A 24,091-nucleotide genomic window follows, 5' to 3' on the forward strand; every position below is an offset into this window, starting at 1 on the left:
CTGTCAGCTAGGGACTTTGTAATCACTTGACCAGGCCTAAACAAAATTTACACTCGGGCTTCTCGAGGACCCAGAGTCCTCAGCCCAGGGTCTGCTAAAGGAGACCGCTCAACATTCTCACTTGGCCCCGGAACAATGGCGTCCACCCCTTGGGTTTGCCCAGCACAGCCCCGCTTCATACCCGTTGGCTGGTATAATCATAAACAACAGTTCCTTTCACCCTCCAAAGTTCCAACCTCGGCTTGCCACCATAATAAAAGACTTCTCACTGACAAATGACGCCCAGTTAATTCTTTCTTGAACAGCTGCTACAATGAGTAGTCGTTTTAGACCCATGAATTCCTTAGAAAACGGTAGGTATCACAGGAGAACGGATAAATGAGATGTGGTATATCCACACAAGGGAAAATTATGTGCATCCAGAGGAACGCAGTACCAGCACGTGTCACAAGGACAAACCTCAGAAATGTGCGAAGAGAAAAGCCAGATGCAAAAACCCACATGCTATACAATTCCACCAACTCAATGGACATGAGTTTGAGCATACTCCGGGAGATAGTGAAGGACAGGGAAGCCTGGCATGCTGCAGTCCATGGGGTCGCAGAGTCAGACACAACTGAGCAAGTACAAGCATACATGTGTACAATTCCAAGTATAAGAAAAGCCCAGAACGGGCCAATCTATATAGACAACATAGCTTAGTGGTTGGTCAAGTCTAGAAGTGGATGGGTGTCTTTTGGGGGGTAAGAGAAATGTTGTTAAGATGGATTGTGGTGATAGTTGCAAAATACTGTGAATATACTAAAAAAAACACAAAACTGAATTGTACACTTTAAAAGGGGGATAACATGGTATGTAAATTACATCTCAATAAATCTGTTACCAAAAGCAAACAAACAAGTTCTTACCCAGAAGTTCTTACTCTGTCAGTGGCTGCTTGCAGAGGAAATTCCTCAGTGGTGTCTGAGCATGTCTCTGTATTTGGCAGACTGGTCCTCCCAGAACCTTCTCCCCCACCACCTGCTACTCAGAGACCATCAGCCACTGTGCCAGCATCTCAGCTTTCTATTAACCTGGTCCCAACTTCCATCTCCTCCAAACAGACACACCTGCGCGGTATTCCATACACAACAACTGCGAGTTAATAAGTGAGCTCACGTGAGGACCATCACCCATGCCCAAGCATTTATTTGTTTCTGATTTCAGGGGATGGGCCCCATTAATCGTGACCCAAGGAAGAAATGCTTTGCCTCGGGTCAGTGAATGTAAATGTAAATGTGGCATTCACGGGCCAGGCAGGGAGGGAGGTGACCCCCATGGGCCACCTATGGAAGGAATGTGGGGGCTTCCACAAGACTGCAGAGGTGGCTCCATCCTCATGTAAGCTGAGTGGGCTGACGCAGACCATGCCTGACAGCAGATGGCAGGGAGGGGGCCCAGGTGGCCAGTTCGTGTGCTTTAGCCCAGCAGTCCCCAGCCTCCAGGATCTAATACCCGATGCTCTGAGGTGGCGCTGATATAATAATGCTAGAAGTAAAGTGCACAATGGCTTCCTTGGTGGCTCAGACGGTAAAGAACCTGAGTGCAATGCAGGAGACTCAGACTCAAATATCTGGGTCAGGAAGACCCCCTGGATAAGGGAACGACAACCCACTCCAGTCTTCTTCCTGGAGAATTCCATGGACAGAGGAGGCTAGTGGGCTAGTCCTTGGGGTCACAAAGAGTCCAAAACAACTGAACAACACACACGAGATGCACAATAAAGCTAATGCTCTTGAATCATCCTGAAACCATCCTCCCCACTCCCCAGTCAATGGAAAATTGTCTTCCACAAAACTTGTCCCTAGTGCCAAAAAGTTGGGGACTGCTAGTTTAATCTACCTGCTAGGTTATTCTGATCCTGTTTATCAAAGCTGGAAACTGCCTGGTCCGAGACTCCTGTGTTAGGGAAAACAGACTGAAACCACTCATCCTGGCCAGGCACCATAGTATTGTAACTATTTGCATGAGTTATTTTATGACAGGAGAGCCTAGTAAGGAACACTGAACTAAGGAGTCACCACCAACCAGAAGAGTTTGGGAAAGGACGAAAGGAGACACCATGCGTCTTACCACCTCCTTCTCGCGGGCATCCATCGTGGTTGAGCAATACGTACCCCACCAGGAAGGACCTTGAGTCAGAGTGATTGACCAGACAACCAGGGAACTAATCCCATCACCATAAAACCCGATACTGCAAGCCACGCGGCAGAGCAGTTCTCCTGGGTTCCCACACCCTCCTGCTCTCCACCTGGGCACCCCTTCCAATAAAGTCTCTTGCTTTGTCAGCACGTGTGTCTCCTCAGACAATTTATGTCAGAATAGTAAGACAAGAGCCCACTCTTAGGCCCTGGAAGGGGTCCCCCTTCCTGCAACACTTGAATGCCAAGCCTGTGTCCTGAAGGATTTCCTAACTCGCCCAGGAGCTTGCCTCTGATACCCTAAGAGAGCCAGCCCGTGGAATGTTCCAGCATGTTCTGGCATGTTCCAGACCCTTCCCTCTGTGCATTTCCCAGCACAGACTTTTAGAACAGGAAGGATCAGCCTGGCTCGTTTTAGAGAAGAGAGGAACTCAGCCCAGGAAGCTGAAATGATACACCTCAGCCAGACAGCAGGTTGCACGTGGCTCAGTTGGTTCTTGATGGAGCTGTTTTCACTTTTTCTGCTTCTCAGATTCAACAAGTTCATATGGCATACTTACTGTAACCCGGCACTGTACCAGTTCCAAAGACAGCAGTACTGAGGTTCAGCCCTCAAATTCTACCCTTGCTTTTAAAATATTACTTAATTACATGTTATGTTTCTTATTACACTGAATGGTCATGACCTCATTTACAGATCCAATTTAGGCTGCATTCACAATTCAGTCCAGTCCCTTCCTACCAACTATCACTTTATACAAATAGGCACTTAAAAAAAAAAAAAAAAAACTGAGATGAAACCCTTCTAGCATAAAATTAGCTATTGTAAGCCAGTGGGAGTTTGCTTTATGACTCAGGGAACCCGAAATGGGTGCTCTGTGAACACCAAGAGGAATGGGAAGTGGGTACAGGAGGGAGGGGGCATGCATATACCCATGGCCAATTCATGTTGATGTATGGCAAAAACCGTCACAATATTGTAATTATCCTACAATTAAAAATAAAATATAAATTAAAAAAATTAGCTGTTGTAAACAAGTCAATGGCATTTGGTACATTTTATGATGTATAACCACCCCCTCTATCTAGTTCCAGAACATTTTCATCACTCCCAGAGGAGACCCCATGTCCATTAAGCACTCTCCCTCCCCACCTGCTTCTTGGCAACCAATCTACGCTCAGCCTCTATAAAGTTATCTATCCTGGACATTTCACATCAGTGGAATCATGTAGGATCTGGCCTTTGTGACCGACTTCTTTGACTGAGTGCCATGTTGTCAAGGTTCATCCGCATGGTAGCCGGAGTCTGTGCTCCCTTCCTCTTGATGAAAATGGGTGTTGTAAAAAAATGTTTTAATTTGATTATTTATTTGGCTGCACCAAGTCTTAGTTGTGGCATGTGGGATCTTTTCTGTTGTGGCATGAACACTCCTAGTTGCGGCATGTGGGATCCAGTTCCCCCCAGCCCCCTGCATTAGGAGTATGGAGTCTTAGCCACTGAACACCAGGGGAGTCTTGGAAATGGGCATATTTTATGTTTTAAAGACAGGTGCAACCCACTCCAGTATTCTTGCCTGGAAAGTCCCATGGACAGAGCCTGGTGGGCTACAGCCCAAGAGGTCACAGAAAGTCAGACATGACTGAGCAACTGAGCACTCACGTGGGCAGTGAAGGTCACCCCAACCCCCAGACACAGGAAACGCTGGGTTCAGCCCAGGTACTTAGCCCAGGGGGTTCTCAGCGGGGCGACTCTGTCCCCGTGGGAACACCGAGTAACATCTGGAGTTTTCGGTTGTCATGACTGGGGCATGTGCTTCTGGTATCTGGTGAGTAGGGGTCAAGGATGCTCCTCAACATCCAACAAGGCACAAGACAGCCCCCGCCCAAGAAAAGATCTGGATCCAGATGCCAATAGTGCTGAGAGTAGGGACCCTCTCTTGGGCTGACTTCAGCTTCTTCTCTAGGGCTGATCTGGCCCGGGTCATGTGGAGCAGCATTTCTTAAACTCACCTACCCTCAGGAACCTGGGTGCTTTTATATAAAAATACATATTCCTGGGGCCCTTCCCAGGCCTTCTGAATCCGAATCTCTAGGCAAAAGCCCCAGAAATCTATATTTAATAAGACCAAGGTATATTTTATTATAGGATCAGAAGTCCTCACTGAGCTGTGGGTCGCTTGGCAGCTTATTATGTGTCTCTGTTATTATTTTATCTGTAAAATGGTGAAGATGTCTTTCTTTTCCATCTGGAAGAGTTCTTGTCTTGGCGGAGGCTATAGAAGTGTTCTACACAAGGTAAATTTATCATAACATGCAAAACAATCCTAAAATGATGAAGTTCTTACTTAAATTCCTCAAGACCAAGGAGTCTGTCTCCTTGCACACTGTTGCTGTTACTCAGAGGCTAAGTTGGGTCCAACTCTTTTGCGACTCTGAGGACCATAGCCCGTCAGGCTCCTCTGTCCATCAGATTTCCCAGGCAAGAATACTGGAGTGGATTGCCATTTCCTTCTCCAGGGGACCCTTCCTGAACCAAGGATCCAACCTACATCTCCTGCGTTGGCAGGCTAATTATTTACCACTGAACCACCTTGGAAGACCTCGCTACACATTACATACTCAGTAAACCTTTACTGAAAGAAAGCAGGCAAGATTTATTCTATCCCATAAACAACAGACCAGGGCCTTTGACCTGAATCCATGTGTAGACTTCCCTGGGTCCCTCTGTCCTTAAAACTGTTCCTATATTGAAAGGTATATTTTAAGGCTGTATTGATAGGAAGAGCAATATAGTCCAGGTTGGATTCATTATTATATGTTCATTATTATTTTATTCAGGCTTTCCCCTTCTATTAAAAAAATTTAGGGCTTCCCTCGTGGCTCAGTGGTAAAGAAACCTGCCAATTCAGGAGATACAGGTTTGATTTCTGGTGGTCCAGGAAGATCTCAAATGCTACAGAGCAACTAAGCTCATGTACCACAACTATTGAACCTGTGCTCTAGATCCAGGGGTCTGCAGCGACTGCAACTATTGAAGTCTGCACGCCCCAGAGTCTGTGCTCTGCGACAAAAGAGGCCACTGCAATGAGTAGCCCCCCCACTGTCTGCAACTAGAGAAAAGCCCACACAACAACAAACACCCAGCGTGGCCAAAAATAAATAAAATTTTAAAAATATTTTTAAAATCATACATTTCCCCGAACCCCTAAAAATATCAAATGCCCCTGGTGCCCAGTAAGGAAGTCGGCCCCCCCCCAGGAGGTTCTGATCCAGTTGGTCTGGGGTGTGGCCAGACCACACAGGTTTGTAAAGGCTCCCCCCAGCCCAGGCTGAGTGCAATGGCCAGGCCTGGTCCTGCAGTGGAGGGTTCAGTAAGAGTCTTTCTCAAGCGGAGTCACCTGTCTACCATGGGAAGTGATTGACAAGGTCAGGGAGGCCAGGCATGTCCACGCCCATGCCATATTCCAAGCAGCTTACGTGTAGGAAGTGGAAAAACCACTGTTCTCACCTTCTCAGTCCCTGAGATCAGCAAGGGGCCAGCCATCGCCCTGCTGGGTTGGTTGGCCTGAAGTCCTTGGCGGCCTCTCAAGCTCGGGGACTGAAGGGAAACTGAAGGGAAACCTGGAGGGCACGCAGCGCTGAGTAGCTCTGTTACTTCTCTTTCCCCTGCACGCGCGCGCGCACACACACACACACACAGAACCACTCACCCTGCCTACAGAGAAACACACATCACAGACACCTAGAACCACCTCTCCCCAAACAGCCACCAACACACCCACATACGCACACAAGTCCAGCCCCCCATGCGCCCTCACAGAGACTACGCACCAACACACACACACACACACACACACACACACATGCACGCACACACACACACACACGCACGCACACACGGATGAAGCCCTGAGCTCATCTACAACTTTAGGACAGAGGGCGGGAAGAAGATGAAATGAGGAAGAAAATACCTAGTTAGAAAAACCACAAAGCAGGAAAAAGTAAACCAATACAACCACAACTTATGTGTGGAATCTATAAAGTAAACAAAAGAATATAACAAAATGGAAACACACTCACAGACACAGAGAACAAACTAGTGGTTAGTAGTCCGGAGAAGGAAGTGGGGAGGGACAAGATGGGGCAGGGGATTAAGAGGTACCAACTACTAAGTATAAAACCAATAAGCTACAAGGATATGCTGGGCAGCACAGGAGTATAACCCATACTTTATAATAATACAGTTTATTGAATCACTGTTACACAACTGAAGCTAGTTGTAAATCAACCGTGTATGTGTGCATTCAGTCAGTTGTGTCCGACTCTTTGCAACCCCGTGGACTATAGCCCACCAGGATCTTCTGTCCAGGGGATTTTCCAGGCAAGAATACTAGAGTGGGTTGCCATTTCCTACCCCAGGGGATCTCCTGGACCCAGGGTTTGAACACATCACTCTTATGTCCATTGAACGTTCACTCTTAGGTCTCCCGCATTGGCAAGCAGATTCTTTATCACTAGCACCACCTGGGAAGCCCAAATTCACTATACTTCCTTTAAAAAAAAAAAAAAAAAAAGGTAGGCCCTCAATGAAACTAGAGAAAGTGTCTCTAAATCACATCATTGCAGGCAGCGGTGATCAGATTCCACGGATGAAGCCAATGAGTTCAGAGCCCCCACCCCTATCCCACCCCCAACACCCCTCCCTGACAGCCACCCCCAGCTGCTGAGAGCTCCCTGCTGTGTGAGGGTTTCACGTTCAAGCATGTGCAGAAAGGGGAGACCTCAACCCACCGCCCCTCCATCAGGTTTATGATAAGGTTTTTATTTTCCTCCCACTTTAATTTTAGACGTGAACAAGAAATGCAGATTATGGCTTAGAAAACAACCTTAAAGAGTTGTTAGTGTTCTTACCTTCCTAGCTCTCTCTGCTGGGACAGCTCCCACCCCTCCCACGAAAAAGCAAAAGAAACATCCCCAGTGAAAGCAAAAAAGTAGTGAAAGTGTTAAGTCACTCAGTCATGTCCGACTCTTTACAACCCTATAGCCTGTAGCCTGCCAGGCTCCTCTGTCCACGGGATTCTACAGGCAAGAATACTGGAGTGGGTAACCATTTCCTTCTCCAGGGGATCTTAATCCAGCGATCAAACCCCAGTTTCCTGAAGTATGGGTGGATTCTTAACCATCTGAGCTGCCAGGGAAACCCTAAGAACTGATTGTCAAATGTTTCTCACTTTCCCTTTTCTCCACCAAGTTCTTATTGAGGATACTCGGGTTCGAGGGGACCGTGGGCAGGCGCCTGGGAGAAACTTGTGGCCCTCTGGGGCCAATGGGACATTTTCTACTGACCACACTTGGCTGGAAGCCACCCACTTACTCGAAGCCAGCCTTGCCCTTCCTGGTATCGAGGGGAAATCCGGAGACAGGAGCTAGAGAAAAGGGTTAGGTTTCATTCTTCCAAGAAAATGGAAGGCATCCAGTGATTCTACTCAGAGAGAGAGACAGAGCAAATGAAATCACACAAAGACACAGAACAGAAATGAACTTTCTAACACAGCTTTCAGACTCCTCTAGCATTCAAACATAAAGGCTGCCCCCTCGGCAGAAGAAAACATCAGAATGACTGGTTAATTTGAGAGGATAAGGTGCCCTTTCCCCACAAGTAAAATCACTACCATCGGCTATTTTCCTCCACTTTCCCCTCCTGGTGAGTAACAGGTTGGAAATGTTAGATTTTCTTATTAGATGTCTCTCTCTCCCCTTCTACCATCAATTCCATGAGGCAGAGAACAGCGCTCCCACCCCCGCCCTTTACTCTTTCCCACGCTGGGCACACAGGTAAACAAAGCACCAACAGCTGAACCTCTTAGAGAGGCCACTCAGGAACTGAGATGCACCGTCCACCCCTCCTCATTTTTCAGGCTCAGTGGGAGCGAGGCAGGCGGTAGATGGGTCCCCCAGGGTAAAGCGATGGGAGATTCATTCCCTGGGGTCCAAAACTCCAAGAGAAGACTAGCAGGACAATTACTGGAGAAGGCTAGGGCCTGCCCAGATCACATAAGTCTCTTTCCTGAAGTCGGGAGACCTCCCCAACCACACATACACAGAAAGCTCCTTGGAGACCAAAGGGGAGTTATGTCAAGGGACGTTCCACCCAGAGGCCTTTTTGGTAGGATCCATCTTGGCTAAGAGAGGTGTGCTCACACATGGGAGGATCCTGAGATATACAAAATATGGAGAGTGAACCAGGAGAATCAAAATGATTGCCTGAAGGAAACCTGGAAGAAATACCTCATAAAAGTGATTCAAGCTGCCGCGAGGGCACGACTCTCTCCCCGAGTCCGCGCGTGTGTCTATTCACACGTACTGCACTTGTTCTTCCCTCTTAATAAGCACTTCACTTTGTCCACTACTTCCCGACTTTGGGGGAATTCTTTTCTTCAGGAGCCAAAGGGCTGGGCCCTTGTCACTGTCCACCAGCTGCTTTCACCACAGCGACCTGGCCTCAATCTCTGGCTGGGAAGCCAAGCCTCGCTGCAAGTCGAGGCCACCCGAGATCGGGAGGAGAGGACTGAGTGGGGTTCAGATCAGCTGAGGATCTGGGGCAGGCCAGCCCAGGGTGCAGGTCTTCTTGTTCCAAGTCCAGTTCTGTCACCACCAGGCTGCTCCAAAGAATTCACGCTGCAGAACAGAGCAGTTCTCCAGGCCAGAGCAGTTCCAAATGGTAGTTTAGGCCAGAAACAGCTTTACGAAGCCATTGAAGGAATTCCCCAGTGGGCCAATGGCTAAGACTTTGTGCTCCCGATGCAGGAGACCTGGGTTCAATCCCTGGTCAGGGAACTAGATCCCATATGCTGCAACTAAGAGTTCACATGCCTCAACCAAAGATCCTGAGTGCTGCAACTAAGACTCTGATGCAATCAAATAAATAAACAAATATTTTTGTAAAAAACCCCAAAACTTAAAAAAGAAGATGCTATCAGGCAGTTGCTCAAGAAGCTAAACTGAACTACCATGTGACCCAGCAATTCCAACCCAAAGAGAACTGGAAACATACACCCACACAGAAAACTGTCAATAAGTGATCACAGCAGGCTTATTCACAATCATCAAAACGTGGACAAGACTCACGTGGGCCACCCACGGACAAACAGACAAAGTGCAGCATACTCCTACAATGGAGTATTATTCAGCCACTGAAAGGAAGGACGCCCTGAGAGCAAGCTACAACGTGGATGAACTTTGAAAACGTGACGCTCGGTTAAAGAAGCCAGATGCGAATGGTCCTGTAGTACGATTATGTCTATATGAAGTATCCAGAATAGGTAATTCCAGAGAAACAGAAGGAAACGGGTGGCTGCCAAGTGCTGGGGCAGGAGGAATGACAAGACACTGCTTAATGGGTAGAGTGTTATGTTGGGCTGATAGAAATGCTTTGGAACTCGATGGAAAGGTGGAGGGCTGCCCAACACTGTGCATGCACCAGGTGTCTCTGAATTATACACTTTAATATTACACGACTGAGGTTTCAATTAACATATACACACTACTATTCATAAAATAGATCATCAACAAACCCACTGTATAGTATAGGGAGCTCTACTTAATACTCTGTAAGAGCCTGTAAGGGAAAGGGCTCTGATTCTTTTTCAGATCAGATATATGCATATGTATAACTGAATCACTCTACTGTACGCCAGAAGCTAACACATCTATTGTTGTACACAACAATATACACAACTATATTGTGTTGTACACAACTATAGTTGTAACACAACTATTATAAGACAACTAACTGTAAAGCAACTACTCTCCAATGTAAAATTTTTTAAAAATGCTACATGAAAAAAAAAAAAATGTTACATGAATTTTAGCTTAAAGGAAACAATAAAGAAGCTACTGGAAAATGGAACTGAAGAGCCTATTTGCAGGGCAGGGACAGAGACACAGACACAGAGAACAGACTTGTGGACACAGCGCGGGAAGGAGCCGGTGAGATGAATTGAGAGTAACACTGACGTGTGTACACCACCACGTGTCAGACAGACAGCTATCAGGAAGCAACTGCATAGCTGAGGGATCTCAGCTTGGTGCCCTGTGATGTCCCAGAGGGGTGGGATGCGGGGTTGGGAGAGAGGTTCAGGAGGGAGGGGATACATGTATCCTTACAGCTGATTCAAGTTACTGCCAACAGCAACCAACACAACCTTGTAAAGCAATGATCCTCCCGTTAAACATAAATGTAAAACAACAGCAACAAAAGCCACGGAAGTGCTGGCAGGCAGGGCAGTGCTGGGTCGATGCTCACGCTTTCCAGGCAGGGGTGTCTGGCATCCAAGCTGTACAGCACCTGGGACACAGCAGAAGTCAACTGATGATACATGTATATGTATAGCTGAGTCCCTTTGCTGCTCACTCACCTGAAACTATCATAACACCGTTAATCGGCTCTACCACCAATACAAAACAGCTTTTAAAAAATGACACATGAAAACCACAGATGTGCTAGACTAGAGGTTCCCAGATGTTGCCCTTGGCACTCACTTTGCACTGTGGCCCCCCACCCTGTACCACAGCATCTTCTCAGGACAGCTCCATGTCCTCTGCCTGCCTCTTGTCTATAGAGAAACTTTAGCCAAGGAATAAATTTAATCAGAGAAGTGAGGAAATGCAGATGCAAAGGAAGAGTCAAGCAAGACAAAATAGCAATAGTGAAGCCATTAAACAAAGTCAGGGGCCTTTAGTTTCTCAAGGGCTATCGGTAATATTCTGAGCCATATCCTTTGAGCTGTTTTGCAGACCCTAAAACCCCCATCAGGTGAAAGAATTTAACTGCATAATGACCAGACAGCAGCAATGACATAAGCTGCTCCAAATTACAAAATTCTGATAACTGGCCTCAAGCAAATGCTAGCAAACTGACCCTGGAATTTTGTACCTAAAGCAATCAAGATGATGTTCATCAGGCCACGGCACCACTAGTTTCAAGGTGATGGTGGGAGTGGACTACTGTTCTGCATATAGCTCCGCCCGCTACCTGTGCATCCCTGAAACTCCCCTTTCAAAGCTCTTGCCCTGATCAACAGTGGGGAGTTGGGTTCTTCTTGAGCAACAAGCAGCTAAACCTAAACCCAGTAACACTCTCACACATACACAGCTATATAAACACTGGTTTAACAATCCTGTGTTCTCTGAAGACACCGATATGGCGCACACGAGCTAGCGTGAGTCTGCCCACTTGAGAGACCAGGAACAAGATCGCCGAGACAGGGCAGTACTAAGAACAGGGTAAGTGCTGGGACTTCCCTGGTTAAGTGACCCAGCGGTTAAGATTCCGCGCTTCCGTTGCCAGGAGAGAGGGTTCCATCCCTGATTGGGGAGCTAGGACCCTGCAGGCTGTGAGGCACGGCCCCAAATTCCAAACGAACAAACAAAAAAAAAAGAAGGGCTCTTATCTGAATAATAAAGAAATGAGCTGCCAAGCTATGCAAAGATAGAGAACCTGAAATGCCTATTCTTAAGTGAAAAAAGCCACTCTGAGAAGGCTGATTTCCCTGTGTATGTTTCCAACTGTACGGCAATCTGGGAGAGGCAAAGCTTTACAGCCAGTAAGAACTAGGGGATAGGGGAGGCAGGCAGGAACAGGCAACAGTTTTTAGGGAGTAAAATCACTCTGTATGATACTGAGATGGTGGATACATGTCATCCTACATTTGTCCAAACACGCAGAACATAAAACAGCAAGCATGAACCCTGACGCCCGCTGTGCATGCCGGATGACGATCACATATCAGTGTAGGTTCATCAATTGTAACAAATGTGGGGGATGTTGAGAATAGGGGAGGCTATGCATGGGGCAGGGAGTACATGAGAAATCTCTATCTTCAGCTCAATTTTGCTATGAACCTAAAACTGCTCTAAAAAAACAACCTGAAAGGATAAAAAAATAAAAAAAGGTACTTAAATGTGTGAACACTTTTCCTCAGACTGCAGAGAACAGTCACAAAACAGTTAAATGCACTCGACTGTACACTTGGCCATGAACTTTTTTCTTTCTTTTTTTTTTTTCCCCAGTCTTTCCAAGCCTCAGATTCTTGTTTCTTTAGCATTCTTAAGACTTAAAAAAAAAAAACCTCCGGGTTTCTCTCTTTCATTGCCCTTGCTGGATCTACTTTCAATTCACTCGTGCACCCATGAAAAACAGACGACTCATTGTAAACATCTGAGTCATAAATACAGGAGATAACTTTAATAGGATCCAAAATGCAAATCAGAATTTTGTAAGTAAAATTCCAACGTCTACACTTACTCCTACACAGAGATCTTGGAGCCCAAAAAGTCAAAGCAGGATTTTAATATCCCAAACACGAGAGGCTGTCGCTGGGGAGAAAACTGAAGCCAAGTTTGTGTGTGAGTGTATGAAGCCACATTTTATAAATAGTTCAGGGCCCCATAGAAGTGTTCTCGGTAGCAACTGCGGAGCCAGTTGTCCCAGAGAAAACATTTTCATGGGTAATGCTGTGGTCAGCCAGGAATGAGTCACGTGCTCTAAGCTGGCTAAAACAGATGCAATAACTGATTTCTTTTTGCTAACAGGACTCGAACCCAAACTTGCATGTACAAGGACTCACAGTTACAAACAAGATATACAGCCATTCGGGGTTTGAAATTCATAAATTCCTCTTTGAGGTCCAAGTAGGTATAAAATAAAGCTCTTGCAATAATTGAATGTGATGCAGTGCTTCCAACATACTCCCAAGTCCCCAAGAAACAGGGCAGAACAAAATAGTTTTTTAATTCGTAAAAAATACACAGATAAGCCTGTACTTGGAACAATAAAATGGAATGTCTACTGAACACTCCAAGCGCCAGGCATCTGATGTTATTTTTCAAGTTCTGCAGACTATATATGTTACAGTCCTTGAAATAGGGCTCTTGTTTTGAAGATTTTGAAGACTCTGCATATGTAACGGATAACAGTTTGAGACAATTTATATGCCACCATCTGAGCAAAACTGCTAAATATGCGTGGCCTTCAATTTTGTCAAAAGAAAGAAAAATACACACTCGCGATTGGGGTGAGTGGCAGTCTTTCAAAACCAGAACTTAGGGTTTAAATTGACAAAGTCACACGGCGATGACACGATTTACCATCACCATCCACAATGAAGTTTTATCACCAGGTAGGAAAAGAGGGGATGACATTCATAGTCCTGGCGAGTTACAATGCCCTCCTTCTAGCATCTCACATCTACCCCGATCAATTAACAAAGCATGTTTTGTTCGGAGCATGAATGAGAACAGCTTCCTTCTGTGCATCTTGTTAAAACTTGAAAGCTACGGCTTGCTGCCACTGATGACGTTTACTGGGTTCCGACAGCCTCATGTTCAAATCTGACTCACTAGCCATCCACCCAACTCACCATCGGTCATGTTGACATCGCGGATATTCAGCCAGTCTGAAGTTTTCTATCATGAAGGACCTTCTACTGTTATGGAACAAATAAAGGCTCTTTGTAACAACAGCTGGAAACACAACATAAGACCTTTCTTCACATGGCAAGAATTGATAAATAGTTCACGGAGTGAACCAAAGACTTTATTTTTGAAAAGCAGAGAACAAAGTACTATGAAGTATATCTATAGTCACTGCAAAAATAATGACTGGAAGTTTCAAAACATTAAATGAATAAGCTGAATCAATGGGTTATGACTATAATTTTCACCCAATATACAGATTTTTGATCAATGTCTAGGCTTTGATTTCTACACAGTATTATTCACATGCATTCCTTGTGCCTATTTATTATCAAAACAGGGACTCTTGACAGTCGAGTCTGGCTTTGTCTTGATTTCAAAGATGACACAGCAGCGAACTGAGAACTCTAGCTTGCTGCTTCAGTCCTAGGAATCATGTCTTCCGATGTTATACAAACAAACTGTATTTCTGAAAAATAAAATCCAGACTTCAGATGCCGTTGAATCAGTCGGGTCCCCACGCTTTTCAGCACCATGGTACCCAGACGTGCCCCAACGTGCTCTGTCTATCCAAGCATCCGCTAGGAACCCCAAAAGGGCCCACTTTAATGAGTTCCATTATAGAGGTTTCCAGGAACCACACTAAACCCAAGAAAAGGCAGTGGATGAAATTATCCATTACTTTTCCTGTTAAGGCAAAAAAAAAAAAAGTGAGCGTGCACTGGCAAATAGGAAAATGACAACAGTCATACGGTTACGGAAAATGGTTCTATAAATCCCTTCTTTCAAAATTATGCTCAAAGGTGTTTAAGGCCAAAAGAAGGTCACAAAAAGTGTTAATATAAAAAACAATCACTCTACCAGAAAAAAGCCCTTCGTGGAAAGTGGCTGAGGATCTGGTCCCAAGTAGGCAGATCAGTGATAAGATCCAGCCTTCTATTTATAGCCTGCATTTATGACCTCATGGCTACGTGGGTGTGAATAACCCCTGCTTGTACTTCGAGACAAATTAAGAAATTAAAGTGAATTCATGTGCTATTTAAAAGCCTGCAGCTACAGAATCTGAGAGCCAAGCCCTTAGTCTATAAGGTTTTTGTCATCAGAAGTGGAAACAGATGGCTATGGTGGTAGGCACTAAAGGTTGGTTCAGCCACACTGGGGCCAGAACAGTTTCAAAAATAAGGCAGTCTGGGGCTTCTGATTTGGAGACCACTGACAGAAAGGCCCACTGGAGGCAAGGAAAGAAGCCAGCCAGTGGCAAATCACCAGAAGATACTCAGACAGGACAACGATCACAGCAAGATGGAATGACTTGGGGTCACAGTCAGGGGGAGGAGGGAGACAGAAAACCCTGGACCCAGCACTCAAGGAGAATGTCTCCGCGTGTCTGTGCGCGACTCCGAGCAGCCATTTCTGGGGTTTGGAGGTGTGTGATTTTTGCGATATTTTCCCCCCAAAAGAAGACATGAAGGTGGAGCCCCTGGAGACATGAGACCACCAAGGTAGAGCCTTCAACAGGAGCAGGGGCTGGGTGAAGAGTCGGAGATGCCTTCCTGCAGCTCACGGCTCCCTTCAGGTCCGGCTGAGTCCTACAAACGCTTGTAGGTGCCCAGGAGAGCTTTGCAGTTGGGACAGTGGTGGTCCACATCCTGCAGGGCGTCCACACAGAAAGGGATGAAGCAGCAGCCCGCGATGCACCTGGAACAGAAAAGGCCACACACGCAGCGTGTTACTATGATCATCTGGATGGCAGCCACCAAAAAGATACATGCGTGCGTGCTCAAGCTGTGTCCGACTCTGTGACCCCACGGACTGTAGCCCACCAGGCTCCTCTGTCCATAGGATTCTCCAGGCAAGAATATTGGAGTGGGTTGCCATGCCCCCTCCAGGGGATCTTCCTAACCCAGGGATCAAACCCACATCTCCTGTGTCCCTTGCATTGGCAGAGAGATTCCTTACCACTGAACTCCCTGGGAAGATTGGTCAGAGTCCTAACCCCTGTAACGTATGACTGTGATCTAATTTGGAAAAACGGGTCTTTGCAGATGTAATTAAGGATCTCAAGATAGGATCTTCCTCAATTATGTGGGGTGGGCTCCTGAAACTCAGAGACTGGGGTCCTGATAAGAGAAGAGAAATACAGAGGTGAGACTTCCCTGGTGGTGCAGTGGATAAGAATCTGCCTGCCAACGCAGGGGACACGGGTTCCATCCCTGGTCAGGCGAAGATTCCATATACCATGGGGCAACTGAGCCCAAGCGCCTAGAGCCAGTACTCCGCAAAGAGAAGCCTCCACAGTGAGAGGCCTGAGTGAGCGTCACAAAGAAGTAGCCGCCCCGCTCACCGCAGCTAGGGAAAGCCTGTGCGCAGCAACAGAGACCCAGTGCAGCCAAAATAAGATTAATTAATTAATAAGAACACTATATCACACGAAATATTCAAAAGAAGAAAGAAATACAGAGAGACAAAGCCCATGGGAAGACAGAGGCAGAGACTAGAGAGATATAGCCACCGCCAAGAACACCTGGACTTCCAGAAGCTGCAAGAGGCAAGGATAGATTCTGCCCTTAGAGCCTTCCGAAGGAGCGTGGTGCCTTGATTTGGGACTTCTGGCTTCCAGAACGCTAAGTCCCTTCAGTCGTGTCCGACTGTATGTGACCCTAAGGACTGTAGACTACCAGGCTCCTCTGTCCGTGGGATTCTCCAGGCAAGAATACTGGAGCGGGTTGTCATGCCCTCCTCCAGGGGATCTTCCCAACCAGGGATCAAACCCGCGTATCTTACATCTCCAGGATTGGCAGGTGGGTTCTTTACCACTAGCGCCACCTGGGAACCTTCCAGAATGGTGAGAGAAAACAGTTCCTTTCGTTTGAAGCCACCCAGGTTTACTGTAATTTGTTATGGCAGCTCCAACTCTCGCCAAGGCTGTCACCACATACAGACTGTCCAGGGCGTATTATCAACTCTTCAGTCATTGGGGCATCTTTCAAAGTCTTAGATTGCAATCAGCGAACTCCTCTTACAAAGGGCCAGGGGGTACGTATTTCAGGCTACAAGGGTCTTATTCTGTCACTGGAGCGTGAAAGCTGCCACAGATAATCTGTTCATAAAGGGCGTGACGTGTTCCAATAAAACTTACAAGGGGCTGGATTTGGCCCCTGGGCTGTGGTTTGCTGACTCCTGTCTTGGACTGATCGCCTTTCCATACAGAGAAGCTGCTTCTCACAGCACCAACCAAATAAAGTCCCGCAAATTATGTCCTTTAACCTACATAAGTCAACATCGGCACACACAGGAAGGACCTCTTGGCAGGAAGGGCCTCCCTACAGCCTGAGGTGTAAGAAGAAAGATATTCAGTCTTTGTCTCTGGTTCCTGGCACAGAGCTCCAAGACTCTTGGAATTTCCTGAGTGATGGAGTTGCATCTTCTGTTATTCACAAGGAATCGCTTTCCATCACACCTGAGTGTATGCTAAGGAGGGCGACTGGGGTGGGTCCCTAGACAGGCTCGGGATGGGCTGGTCACCAGAAAGACCAAGTCACTAGAGGCTTGGAACTCTCAGCCCCAACCTCGGGTGAGGGGCTGAGGACTAGATTATAAAAGCTCCTGAACAACTGTGTCTGGAGAGCTGGGTTGGTGGATGCATTTATGTCCCCGGAGGGTGGCGGCATCCCAGCTCCGCAGGGACAGACACCCTCAGGACCCATCTGACCTCGCCCTGTTACCCCCTCAGCTGGCTGGCTGTCTGTCTCCTGGACAATAAACCGGTAAATGCAAGTCAAGTGCCATTCTGAGTTCTGTGAGCCATTCTAACATATCATCAAACCTGAAGAGCAACTAGCAGGACCCCTGATTGGTCCAAAGGACCGGGGATCCAGGACTTTTGACTGGCATCTGAAGTAGGGGGCCGGCTGTGGGACTGAACCTTTAAGCTGTGGGGGTCTGTACTGACGCCAGGTCATTCGTGTCTGAACTGAATGGAATCACTGGACACCCACCCGGTGCTGGAGCATTGGCTGGTGTCAGAAGACACCCCACAGCCTCATAACCAAAGTTGGCCAAAAACACCGTTTAAAAAAAAAAAAAACCAGTATCTTACAGGAAGGCACTGATTTATATAAAGCAGGATCCGGATCTGGAAACAACCCGATGAGGAAACAATCTCATGAATGGAATTTCCTATTGCCTAAGCTTACCTGGGTTCACATAAGGGTAGCATTTAGAGATAAGCCTAACCTCTGGTTCCAAGGGACAATACACACACATTCACTGACTTTATCCTCAGCAACCCCTCCAAACCCCCAAGGGAGGCATGAGCACTCCCAGTTTACAGATGAGCAAACCGGAGCACATGAGGTCACCGGCCCACAGCCACACAGCAGTGAGAAGCAGGATCTGAGAACACGCTACTGCACGTAAGGAAGAAAAAGGAGGAAGGGACAGAAAAAGCTCCCTCCATTCGAAAGCCAGGGGCCAATATGTGATCAACTTTTCCATTTTGTCCTTCCCTGATTTCAAAGATAAAGTTAGTTTCAATAGGAATGTCCAAAAGATGATGAACTTCTATGTCACATGTTCAGTATCCTTTCTTCCCCACTGTATGCAAGTCCTCAAGGAAGTCAATTAAGCTCTTAGAGGCTTTGAGCTTCTCTTTCAAATTAGGAAGATATCACTCCTTCTCTTTTTAGGTCACAAGCAGAAAATGAGGAGACAGCCAAGCAAGGCTTCTGAAAAGAAACACACAAACCCTGCTTCCTTCAAGGAAGAAAACGGAGCGCCTGAGGTTTCCCAAGTGACTCACCCAACCAGGAATACGGAGGCTGCCTGCCTTTGTTTAGGGGGAAAAAAAATTAAGTGGTACTTCCTCAAATTTCTCCCAGGACAGAAAGTATTATCTCTTTCAACATAATACCCTTGGTTCAGACATAAATATTTACACACTCCCGTTCCGGAGACAACAGAAAACTACCGGGGGTCATAAAAGGATAAGAAGTTTTGAAGAGACGACTATAAAGTATTTTAATGTACAGATTGTTTAAAGCTTCTCCCTGAATCAAACAAACATTATTACTTAGGTCATGAAATCCTAGAAGAAAAAGAAATCCCCAAGGGTGTCGTCCTACACAGATGCACCCGGCTGCCTCGCTTGTCCCGACACACAGGGAATGGTCTGAGAACAAATGACGGGTGAGCAGCCTCTAGGCGCTGACATGATCGAGGGCAGGGGTCCTCAACTGGGCACAATTTCTGGGTTGTAACAACAGGGGCAGGGGAGCTACTGGCGTCTAGAGATGTGAGCTCAACATTCTACAGGGCACACCCCGCAACAGAGAAGCATGTGCTGTGGCTCAGAAATCCTGGAGGAGAGGAATTCGGGAGAGCTCGGGGTCCGAGTGGACCCCAGACTTACCCCAGCAGGCACAGGCTCCCGCAGGAGAGCCAGGTGAGGGCGCCCGCATTATATGACAGCTGCGTCACAATCATCTTGTTGCAGGAAGGACAGCACATCTGGACCGGGCGGTCATAAAAGGAGATGGGCTGCTGCACGTAGACTGTCTGCACGGCAACTGATCAGAAGAAGAGAACAAACCGGCCAATCAGGAAATGAGAGAGACATTTGTTACGTGCAAAACAAGAGGGGCAGGGTCCCGACAGATATCTGCACATCCGTATTCAGGGCAGCGTTGTTCACAAGAGCCAAGAGGCAAAAGCGGCCCAACTGTCCATCTGTGAATGACTGGATGAACAAAATGCAGTCCATTCATTCAATGGAATATTACTCAGCCTTAAAAAGGAACGATACTCTGATATATTTTACAACATGGATGGACCTTGAGGGCATCAGGCTAAGTGAAATAAGCCAGTCACAAGAAGACCAATACTGTATGAGTCTACATAGAGGAGCCAACTAGAGTAGCCAAATTCACAGAGATAAAAAGAATGGGGACTTCCCTGGCAGTCCAGTGGTTAAGACTTCATCTTCCAATGCAGGGGGTGCAGGTTCGATCCCTGGTCGGGGAGCTAAGATCTCACATGCCTTGAGGCCGAACAATCAAAACATAAAACAGACACAATATTGTAACAAATTCAATAAAGGTTTTTTAAATGGTTCACATTAAAAAAAAAAAAAAAGGTGTAATGGTGGGTGCCAGGCTGGGGGATAAGAGGGATTAGAGCAACCATTTCATGGGTACAGAGTTTGTTTTGTAAAATGTAGAGTTGTGGAGATGGGAGGTGGTAGGGATTGCACAAAAATATGAACATACTTAATGCCACTGAAGAGTGCATTGACATGCTTCAGGCAATCAATTTTATGTGCATTTTACCATAATAAAGTGGGGACCGGGTTAGGAAGAGAAAGATGACAAAAAGGGAAAAAGAGAAAAAAGTGGCAGATTTCCAGAATTTTCAATTGAGGGGTTCTTGAAACTTCCACACACAAGATGGGAGGGGAGGACTCTTTGTTTCTGGGGAGACTTGGCCCAGCTCCACCAGGCTTCAAACTCAACCGTCTCTGAGCTCAAGTGGGGAGCTAGCTGAGAATGCAGATTCCTGGGCCTGGCCCTCAAGACAGTCTGATTCAGCAGGTCTGGGGCAGGGTCCCCAAACCAATTTTTAAGCTTTTGAGTGGCTCTATGAAGGTGGTCTGCACATGGTAATTTCAGAAACAGTGATGTGATGGGTTTTGGCCTCAATTTTCTTCATCCATAGATTAGTGGTTGCCAGGGGTTAGTAGGAGGGGGGCTGAGAGGGTGACTGCTAACGGGAATGGGGTTTCTTTCTGGGGTGATGGAAACATTCTGGAATGAGTGCTGATGGCTGCACAGCTCTGTGAATATGCTAAAACCACTGAACTGTATACTTTAAAAGAGTGAACTTTATGATATGGGAATTCTATTCAATAAAGCTGTTAATGAAAAAATGCAATAAGAGCCATCGCTAGGATTAAATGGGACAAAGATGGTAAAGAACCTCACCCAGTGCTGGTATAGGGTGAATCCTCCATACACAAGCCTTCAATTCACACAGGCTCCTTAACTAGCTCAAAGGTTCAAAGATAAGACAGGCATTTACCAAGCCAGGGAATACTGACCCAGTTCTTTAAAGTCAGAGGACCATGTTGATACATGCAATGGGTATGTAACGTCATGCTAAAAAGAGAAAACGATGTGGACAACATCCACAAGCATCAGAAGAGCACCAAGAGTGACGGAAGTCACTAGGCCCTCAGGGCTTAGTATGTTCTTTTTGATTTTTGGCCAAGTTGTTGAAACTCGTAGTTCTGTCCAAGTAACTTCCTTCTGTTCTTTTTTATGTTGTTGAAATGCCATTTCTGTGATCGCTGTATTAGGGGACATTACAACCCAGAGCTAACCAGACTTACTATTCCTAGAACGACCTATTAATAGAGGGCTCCTGCACACACACCGTCCCCGGCAGAAGAGCAGTATTAAAGCACAATTTAGCACTAAGGTAAGTTTTTTGGGGCTGCAAGAATGAGTTACTTATTGATCAGAGTGGGATCTATAAAATAGTCTAAAGCCTTTTCATCTCCCATTTGGAGCAGTCAGTCAATTCAGCATGATTTTTTTTATCTTTTGACCACGCAACATGTGAGATCTTAGTTCCCTGACCAGGAATCAAACCTGAAATCCCTTTACTGGGAGCACAGAGTCTTAACCACTGGACCACCAGGGAAGGCCCCCAGTGACAGTTCATGTATATCCCAGGATTACTCATAGAGCTTTATTTAACCTTAATAGTCTCCGACTGTAGGTACTTAATGAGCCCCATTTTACAGATGGGGAAAACTGAGGCACAAGAAGGCTGATGAACCCCGGCAGCCTGACACCTGGGCCCACTCTCTGAGCTGCATATGACAATGAATCAGCAACATACCTGAATGCATCTGAGCAACAGGAAGTACCAAAGGGAAAGGTCATGAAGAAAGTGCTGGAAGGCAGGGGAGTGGCCTGCACTCGTGAAGAGCTGGGGGGTGGGTTGCAGCCTACCCATTCATCAATCACGGCTGCATTCTCTCCCTCTCCTACTCCAGCCCTAGCCTCCGGGCAGGGGTTCTCCAGACGAACCTCAGCAGCAAGGGTGGGAGCCTCCCAAATCAAGCTCCCATTCTCACATTTTTCTGGGATAGTCGGTCATCCCCCTGTGATGAACACCAGAGGACTGACTGATGTCCGACTTGGGAAAGCTCATGAGCCAGGCTTTATATTATGGAAAAGTCAAGAGCCTTCCTGACATGGAACCCAAGACAAGATATGAAATTTTAGGACAACAGGGAGAGCTGGACTGACTGCCTAGACTCTGGGGCAAAGTCCCTTTGGTGGCTCTCCTTTTAAAAAAAATTTAAAAATTATTTTTATTCATTTGAAAGTGAAAGTCTCTCATATCTGACTATGACCCCAAGGACTGTAGCCCACTAGGCTCCTGATTGTCCATGGAATTCTTCAGGCAATAATACTGGAGTAGGTTGCCATTCCCTTCTCCAGGGGATCTTCCCGACCCAGGGATCAAACCTGGGTCTCCTGCATTGCAGATGGACTCCTATTAATTTATTTTTTGGCTGCACCAAGTGGCATGTGGGATCTTAGTTCCCCGACCAGGGATCGAACCTGTGCCCTCTGCAGTGGAAACCAGGAGTCTTAAAACTGGACCACCAGGGAAGTCTTTGGCCACTGCCCTAAACCTCAAGAAGTCCCACCCAGGGCAGGGGGCCAAGGAAGGGAAGGGGCCGGGAAGTTGTACATACGTACTTGCATTGGCATTGGGGACAGGCACTGGCTGGGTATAGTAGGCAGGTGGGTTCATTCCCTTCCCGTCTGGGCCCGTCATGAGCCCCGTGTTCGGCCCAGGCGTGGGTGCTGGAGGTGTGGGGTAGTAACTGTTGACGGCCACCGTCTCTTCATAGGATGGGGGCGCGGTCGGCACCGCGGAGGGCCCAGCGGCCGCCTGGTAGGATCCTGGAACAGACATTTTACCTAAAGCAAAACCAGAAGACACCAGATCAGCAACTCCATGGACATCCCCGCCCCCGTCCAGTCTCTTCATTTCCACCCTCGGTCTTTCATTTTCTTCCCGATAAACAGATGATCAGGAAATGACCAGTATCCAGCCTTGATCAAAAGCCACAAAGGGAATGACCATCAGCCCTTCCCGGCTCAAGAAGGACCACCTTTAAAAAGAGATTCCCTACGTAAAGCTAAAAGGTAGAGCACTCCCCTGGTGGTCCAGGGGTTAAGACTCTACGCTTCTTCTGCAAGGGGCAAGGGTTCGATCCCTGGTCAGGGAACTAAGATCCCACATGTTAACCAAAAAAAAAAAAAAAAAGATTGCCTTGGGTATTGCACATCCTTTGCATTTTCATTTTAATAAATAAATAAAAGGTAGATAATGACAAGAGAAAAGTCACCCAAACCTAGAAATTTCCCAGGGCAGGGGCTTCCCTGGTGGCTCAGTGGTAAAGAATCAGCCTGGTCCGGGAAGATCCCACATGCCTCAGAGCAACAAAGCCCACGCGCAACTATTGAGCCTGTGTTCTAGACCTTGCACGCTGCAACTACTGAGCCCATGTGCTGTAACTCCTGAAGCCTGCAGGCCCCAGAGCCCGCGCTCTGCACCAAGAGAAGCCACCGCAATGAGAAGCCCGAGTACCGCGAGTGGAGAGTAGTCCACCGCCCCCTCCCCATCGCCACAACTAGAGAAAATCCCGAGCAGCAAGAAAGACAAAATTAAATAAATAAAACTATGGAAAAAAAATATAGAGAGAGAAAAATCCCCAAGGCAAAGGTCTGCCCAATGTGAGCAGAAGCTTTTTCACACTTGAAACCATCACCTAACCACAACCTATCTTTCACATCTAACGTTTTTTCCTTTTGTTTCTTTCTTTCAATTAACCGCTGCAACTTTTACTCAGTGTTTCGGGGGATGGAAAAAACAAAGGCCTTCAAAACCCAACTACAAACTATGGCAAAAGGAATACTGAGCAAAACAAGCCAGATGCCAAGAAATGCATACCACGTAATGCTAGAGAGCTGAGGTCCAGAAACAGACAAAAGGAACCTGGGGGTAGAAGTCAAGAAAGTGATGAATCTGGGAAGGGGAAGTGGAGTCTAGAAGCAGGGGAGGGGCTTAGTCATGTTCTCTTTCTTCATCTGGGGAGGTTACATAGGAATGTCCACTTTGTGAAAACTAGAGTTGTACAATAATGTGCCCTTTTTTGTATATGTGTTAGAGTTTTTTATTTTACTTCTTATCATGCATTCATTAACTCATTCTGGGGAGTATTTGTAGCTTTTAATACATCTGATTACAACTGATAACCTAGGTAATAGGAAAAATATTCTTTAACATGGTATGTTGTTGCTGTTGTTTTAGTCACTAAGTCGTGTCTGACTCTTTTGCGACCCCATGGACTGTAG

At 46.6% G+C, this 24,091-nt stretch overlaps 1 protein-coding gene across 3 annotated transcripts in view; it reads right to left on the reverse strand.

Annotated features, from left to right (window-relative positions):
- Positions 1-13,724: 13,724 nt before the first annotated feature.
- The window catches only part of LITAF (lipopolysaccharide induced TNF factor), a 34,594-nt gene continuing 24,227 nt past the window's right edge, over positions 13,725-24,091 (reverse strand). For all 3 annotated transcript variants that reach the window (XM_065924337.1, XM_065924335.1, XM_065924338.1), the window contains exons 2-4: positions 22,427-22,651; positions 19,066-19,222; positions 13,725-15,353 (exon numbers count right to left, since the gene is read on the reverse strand). In XM_065924337.1, coding sequence (XP_065780409.1) covers positions 15,245-15,353; positions 19,066-19,222; positions 22,427-22,646 — 486 coding nt within the window. In that variant the 5' untranslated portion in view covers positions 22,647-22,651 and the 3' untranslated portion in view covers positions 13,725-15,244. The remainder of the gene's footprint in view (positions 15,354-19,065; positions 19,223-22,426; positions 22,652-24,091) is intronic.

This window comes from Muntiacus reevesi, chromosome 2 (assembly GCF_963930625.1).
Source record: "Muntiacus reevesi chromosome 2, mMunRee1.1, whole genome shotgun sequence".
Lineage (NCBI taxonomy): Eukaryota > Metazoa > Chordata > Mammalia > Artiodactyla > Cervidae > Muntiacus > Muntiacus reevesi.